Here is a 6,381-nt window from a genome sequence, read left to right on the forward strand (position 1 = left end):
GAAGGAAGGTTGGGCAATCTACTTCTGTAGTGATACTGTCTCAGAAACCCAAGGAGGGATCGCTATGAGTTGGGTCCGACTTGATGGCACATAGCAACAACAACAATAACAAACATTAATCCCTTCTATGTGCTAGGCTCTATGCTAGAGGGATGAAAGCATGAGACCCTCTCTGTCCTCATCAGAGTCTAATAAAGGAGACAGATATGTTCTTAGAAGACTACACGAGTATATATGCATAAGGAACAGCATTTTTCTATGCATTAGAGCAAATAAATTTTGATTCAGGCCATGTTTCCTTCCTTCTAAACTAGTCTAACAAAATGTAAGTGAAAAATAAAATGTTTAGTGTGTAACATTTCTAACTTCTTCTCTTTCTCTTTTTATTATCCTAGCTCTTCTTGCAGCTTTCACTCCTGTTTCTTTTTTTTTTTTCCTTCACTTGCTTTTTGTGATGTCTTTTCCAAGATGCATTTATTTTGAAGTTCTTGAATCTTTTTATGTAGTTTCCTCTTTGGTATGTGAATGGGAATTTACAAAACTGCCCTCCAGCCACACATTACACCTAGTGCAAAAGTCATTTTTTAATTGGCATCATTATTTAATAAACAAATGCCCACATGCATCAAGGCATACCAAAATCACCTGGTGATACATATTTCCCAAACTTGAAATTTGAGTATTATCTATATAGAATTTTGGTGGTGCTCTCTTTGGTCTGCCATCTCTGAATCATTAAACTTACAGGAAGATCTCCCACATGCTATAATTTTCAAACTTTGGAGGGAAGCATTTTGTGTTCACATTTGTTAAGATTTGGTTTTGGCTTATTTACTTATGAGTATAGCAGTTTACTTGGACACTATTTTGCATATATTTTATCTCTTAAACTGAGGTAAGTCAGTCATCTGTAGTTTTCAAAGTTGAATTGACTGAACTCATCAGATCAATGACTATTAAGTAGCATCCATTTTATTATACATAGTTGCAGTCTGTCATGCACCAGCCTTGGACCTGTGTGTGTATGAAAGAGACTTAGCATTCTGTAACAGTGTCCTTGAAAGGCCTTTGTGTTTCATTCAGTGCCAGCACTTCAAATATTGCCAGAATAGAAGAAATGGAGAGACTTTTGAAACAGGCTCATGCAGAGAAGACACGGCTGCTTGAATCCAGGGTAAGCTCCTAACTTTGTGTTTGAGGCCTGTAACATGGCCATGCAAAAAGCATTGCACTGAAATCAGGGATCTCCTCAGGTCTTCATAAGGCATATGATTGTGGAATAGTTTATCAACCTTTCTTAGCCTTGATTTTTTTATCTGCAAAGCTGTGGTGTTAGCTCAAGAATTTCTAAACGTTCTCCATACTGCACTATACTTTTCCATATTTTTGTATGTGTTGACATAAGACTAAAGTGAGTGCTTTATATTATATCTTCCCCTTGATTACTTTCTGTTCCTGCCAAGGAATATGGAGGAATGTCATGTCTATATGCATTTTACCATTCTTGCCAGCTTGTCTTAACTGCACTATTGTAATACCAAAAATCCCACAGTATTGTGACCCTATTACTAGCCAGAATCTGAACTTCCTTAGGAATCCCCCAAAATGCCTTTACATCCTGCCTTAAAGGGCGTCTCCTTTCCTTTTCTAACTCCCGCATGTGCTTCCTGTGAAAACTACAGTCAGGAAGCTGCAGGGCAACAACAGGAATTGAAAGGACCCACGGCCTTCAGTTAGAAGACAACAATCGAAGAAAGGATAAATCTGATAACTAATGTTAGGTGACAATCTACAAAGCTTTTTATTGAAAATAGGAGAGTTATGGTTATAGATATGAAATAACTGAATAGTGTCACTAGTAGATTATCCCTTTAAACCAGACTTTAATTGTTAATTAAACTTAGTATTGCATTTCTGCATTAGATTATTTTGAAAGCTGTTCAAGAGGTGGTTACAGCTGGTTTTAGTTGGGTTATGTATTATAAAAGCCATGGCTATAGACCAAGAATCATCTAGTGAGAATTTTCTTTTTGGGTATTAGCTGGAATCATTCCAGAATAACCAATATGTCTTGAAATAATAATTATTCTGCATAATGATATTTAGGAACGGGAAATGGAAGCCAAAAAACGAGCCCTGGAAGAAGAAAAACGACGTCGAGAACTCCTGGAAAAACGACTGCAGGAGGAAACTAGCCAAAGGCAGAAGTTAATTGAAAAGGAAGTAAAAATAAGGGAGAAACAAAGGGCACAGGTTGGTTTGTCAATCTGGATGGATAAGAAGAGGCTGCCTCCTTGTGGCCAAGCTATATGTGACCATTCTATCTGAGGACATTTTCTCCTGCAGCTCTGTGGGCATAGTGCCTAAGGCATTTGACTGCTAAACAAGCTGGCGCTTCAAACCCAGCCACTCCTCAGAAGGAAGATTGGGCAATCTATTTCCGTAGAGCTACCAACTTGGAAACCCAAGGAAGGGTCGCTATGAGTTGGGACCTACTCGAGGGCATTGAATTTGGGTTTTTTTGAGCGCATTGGCCATGGACTTTTCAGTGGTTAAAATGTGTGTTAGTATGCAAATAATGTTGTGTGTTCATTTCAAAACTCTAAAGTCCTACTAACCAAATGACACTTTTATATGCAGAACATTCTGATGAGAGAGGCATGTTTTCTTCCACTCATTCTCTGGAATAGTCTAAAAAGAACAATATTTTTTAGCAAAAAAAAAGCATTTGTTCCAGACTAAAACCTTTTGTAGAAGAGGGAAAGAGATTCTATTAAGCCATTTTTTTTACAAGCAAGCATTCCAGAATAACATTGTTTTACCAGGTTGGTTTCTTGTTGTGTTTTGTTTTCTCATCACTGTGTTTTTCACACCTGTCAACTTTCCTACACAAAACATGTTCACAAGATTATTGAACACAGGAGAATTCAAGGAGACCACCCATTGTATTTAACTTTGTATCCTGGTCATTTGTAGACTTTGAGCCACTGTTCTTGTCACTACAGCAGCTTAGATAATGTATTTTTTATGGAACCAAAAGTTTTATTAAGTACTGTGTAATTTGAAGCTCAAATCAGTTTTGCCAAGATTTATGAACTTAAAAAGCATCATTTTCTTTACTTATGACTGCTGACAGTTTGATAGTACAGCAGTTAAAGACTGCCCTAATGACTCGTACGTTGACATATCAGTAAGCCCATGGCCGTCTGTCTCCAGTTAAAGTACCAAATAATCAAAGGTAAAATATTGAATGAAAGATAGAAAATAAGCTTACTCAGTTTATTTCATTATGTCAAGCTTCTGCCAATCTCTGATTACAGTGAAGGTCATCCAGGCCTGTTTGTTATCCAAAGCAAAACCAAAAACAATTCTATTTTATTTCTGATTAATACATTTGCCTCCAAGTAGTGCTTAAGGCACTTGACTGCTAACCAGAAGGCTGGCAGTTCAAACCCACCAGCCACTTCTGAGAAGGAAGGTTGGGCAATCTATTTCCATAGTGATACCGCCTCGGAAACCCAAGGAAGGGGCGCTATGAGTCGGATCCAACTCTACGGCACATAGCAACAATATGATTAGATAATATTCTTCAAGGGAGGGATTGGGTTATGTAACAGGATAAAATAAAACAACATTTTAGAAATGTTACCCTGGGCAGTAAATGCTTCCCAGATCAGATGAACCACCCCAGTCATTGCTGTAACACCTGGTCCTGGATGGCCTTTTAAATCCATCTTCCATCTCACTTCTTCCTTATTGGTGTCATAGTGCCTAACGCACTTGACTGCTAACCAGAAGGCTGGTGGTTCACACCCATCCCCCACTCCTTGGAACGAAGGTTGAGCAATCTACTTCTGTAGTGATGCCACCTGGGAAACCCAAAGAGGGTCACTATGAGTGGGATCCGACTGCATGACAGTGAGTTTGGTTTGGTTTGGCCTTTAGTTTCTGTCAGGGAGTGTATATAAGCCAACATATGCAGCTTTGGAGGAACCTCGTGGTGGCTGTATTCATTAAATAATATTGAATCAATCATGTCATACCTGAGATTACTTAAGGAGACTTATCCTGATAATTTGTGGCATGTGAACATTACAGTGGCAGAATCCTCACCTGTAGGGAGCAGTCCAGATAATTTCCTTCATGCTTCATTTTCCTGTTTGTTAAGTGCTCTGGGCTTCTGTTAAAGCTAAGATAAATGAGTTTTTTCCATTTTCTCATCTTCCCATCTCAAGGAGACCGTTGATTGGCCTGAGTATATCCATTTATTTTGCTCCCCCCCCCCCACCATTTGCAGCATCCTTCTCATAATACTAACCACTTTTTAGTGCTTTTTAAAAAATCTTAAATCCTTTTAATCACATGGGCATTATAAAGCTTAGGCTTTTTAGTTAATTTTCACTTCTAAACAACAGTGATTTAAAATACAACAAATAATTAGTTATAGATGGACTGGGTTTTGCTCTTTCCCAGGCTCGTCCTTTGACACGGTATCTGCCTGTCCGGAAGGAAGATTTTGATTTGCGAAGTCATGTGGAGACTGCTGGCCACAATATTGATACCTGTTACCATGTATCAATCACAGAGAAGACCTGTCGAGGATACCTCATCAAAATGGGTGGGAAAATCAAAACTTGGAAAAAACGATGGTTTGTTTTTGATCGGAACAAGCGAACATTCTCTTACTATGCAGGTGGGTGGCCAAAAACTTTAAGTGACATTTTCAAATTGTGAATCCTCTGTTAAAGAGTAAAAGTGAAATTCAGTGAAAATAAACAAATTTCATAAAGTAATAGAACTAATGATAATATTAGCTTTGTAGATATATGGTACTTTATATTCAGGTTATATTGTCTACACAATATGAATTTCCTTTCTAGAAATAATAATAATTATATTATTTTAAAAAGTATGAATGAATCTATTCCTGCTCTGAAATAAGCTCATGTCCAAATAAATATTGAACAGACTTCATATTTTAGATCAAAATATTGCCTTTTAAACTTTGAGGGCAGGAAAAAAAACATTTTTGTTTTATTTATTCATGCCCATATGCCCTTACTTAAGTCACACACAGTTAGGAAGCCTTAGCTGAGTTATTCAGCTATAGTTTATAAACTGGAATGCTCTTTTAAGCACAGAGAGTAAAAGCTCATCAGTAAACTAGTGAATAAGTGAGTATTTATTTAGTGACTGAAATATTTTTGGATTCTTGAAATGATGGATTATGAAAAACATACTTGACTAGGCCTTATATAAATATAAAAATATTGGTGTATCTATTGTGCTTAGCAAGACCCATCATCCTCAAGTCAATTCCAACTCAGTGACCCTATAGGAAAGAATAGAACTGCCCCATAGGGTTTCCAAGGCTGTATATCTTCATGGAAGGAGCTCTGGTGGCATAGTGCCTAAGGCATTTGACTGCTAATCGGAAGGTTGGTGGTTCAAACTCACCAGCTGCTCCGTGGAAGGAAGACTGGGCTATCTACTTCTGTAAAGATTTACCACCTGAGAAACCCAAAGGGGTCGGCTGTGAATCAGAATCGACTTGACGGCAGTAAGTTTGGTTTGATTATATCTTTACAGAAGCAGACTGCTACATCTTTCTCCCACGGAGTGGCTAGTGGGTTCGAACCACTAACCTTTCTGATAGCAGCCAAGAGCTTTACCCACTGTGCCACCAGAGCTCCTTATTTATCAAGAAATCTCCTATTTACTCTTGGATCACAGATGAGACGTGATAATATTAGCTTTGTAGATATATGGTACTTTATATTCAGCTTATATTGTCTACATGATATGAATTTTCTGTTACTAGTGCAAGTATAGCTTAGCTGTCTTTTCAGCAGCTGAGGAAGAGTGGTATCATCCCAGAGGTTATGAAAAAGAGGTTATGCAGATACAGAGGTGACTGTATCTGCATTTAAGAGCATGACCAGGAATTTTTGTTATAAAGCATAAAATTTATGTTATAAAGCATATCGGTAAATAATAGTCCAGTCATGACCTCCTGTGAGATCAGGTTATGTTTATACAGATAGGTGTGAGAAACCAGGAAGCATGTGGAAGAAAGAAAGCACTGGCTATGATGCCCCAGAATTAGGGTGGGGAAAGGGTAGGGAGAGGGATGCAGGCCTTTCAGTTAAGAGCCCTCTGGATGAGGTTCTACATACTACAGTACTATGGTGGTTATGTCTGTGTGTCAACTTGGCTGGGCCTGGTTAAGTGGCTGGGCAGCTGGTGGTAGTTATTCCCCAAGATGAGACTGGCAATCAGCTCCATGGTGGGATCTACCACAAGCAGCTGAGTAGCTGCCTTTGGGAGATGTCTGCTTCCCATATATAAGAAACAGCTTTGGGAATGGTCTCTAGCTTATGG

General features: G+C 38.4%; 1 protein-coding gene across 1 annotated transcript in view; it reads left to right on the forward strand.

Moving 5' to 3' along the window:
- The window catches only part of PHLDB2 (pleckstrin homology like domain family B member 2), a 103,190-nt gene that overhangs the window by 91,826 nt on the left and 4,983 nt on the right, over positions 1–6,381 (forward strand). Inside the window, exons 13-15 of the mRNA XM_007947424.2 lie at positions 1,084–1,174; positions 2,107–2,253; positions 4,474–4,693. Of these exons, the coding sequence (XP_007945615.1) occupies positions 1,084–1,174; positions 2,107–2,253; positions 4,474–4,693 (458 nt within the window). The remainder of the gene's footprint in view (positions 1–1,083; positions 1,175–2,106; positions 2,254–4,473; positions 4,694–6,381) is intronic.

This window comes from Orycteropus afer, unplaced genomic scaffold (genome assembly GCF_000298275.1).
Source record: "Orycteropus afer afer isolate SDZICR_OR568_19922 unplaced genomic scaffold, OryAfe1.0 scaffold00184, whole genome shotgun sequence".
Classification (NCBI taxonomy): Eukaryota; Metazoa; Chordata; class Mammalia; order Tubulidentata; family Orycteropodidae; genus Orycteropus; species Orycteropus afer.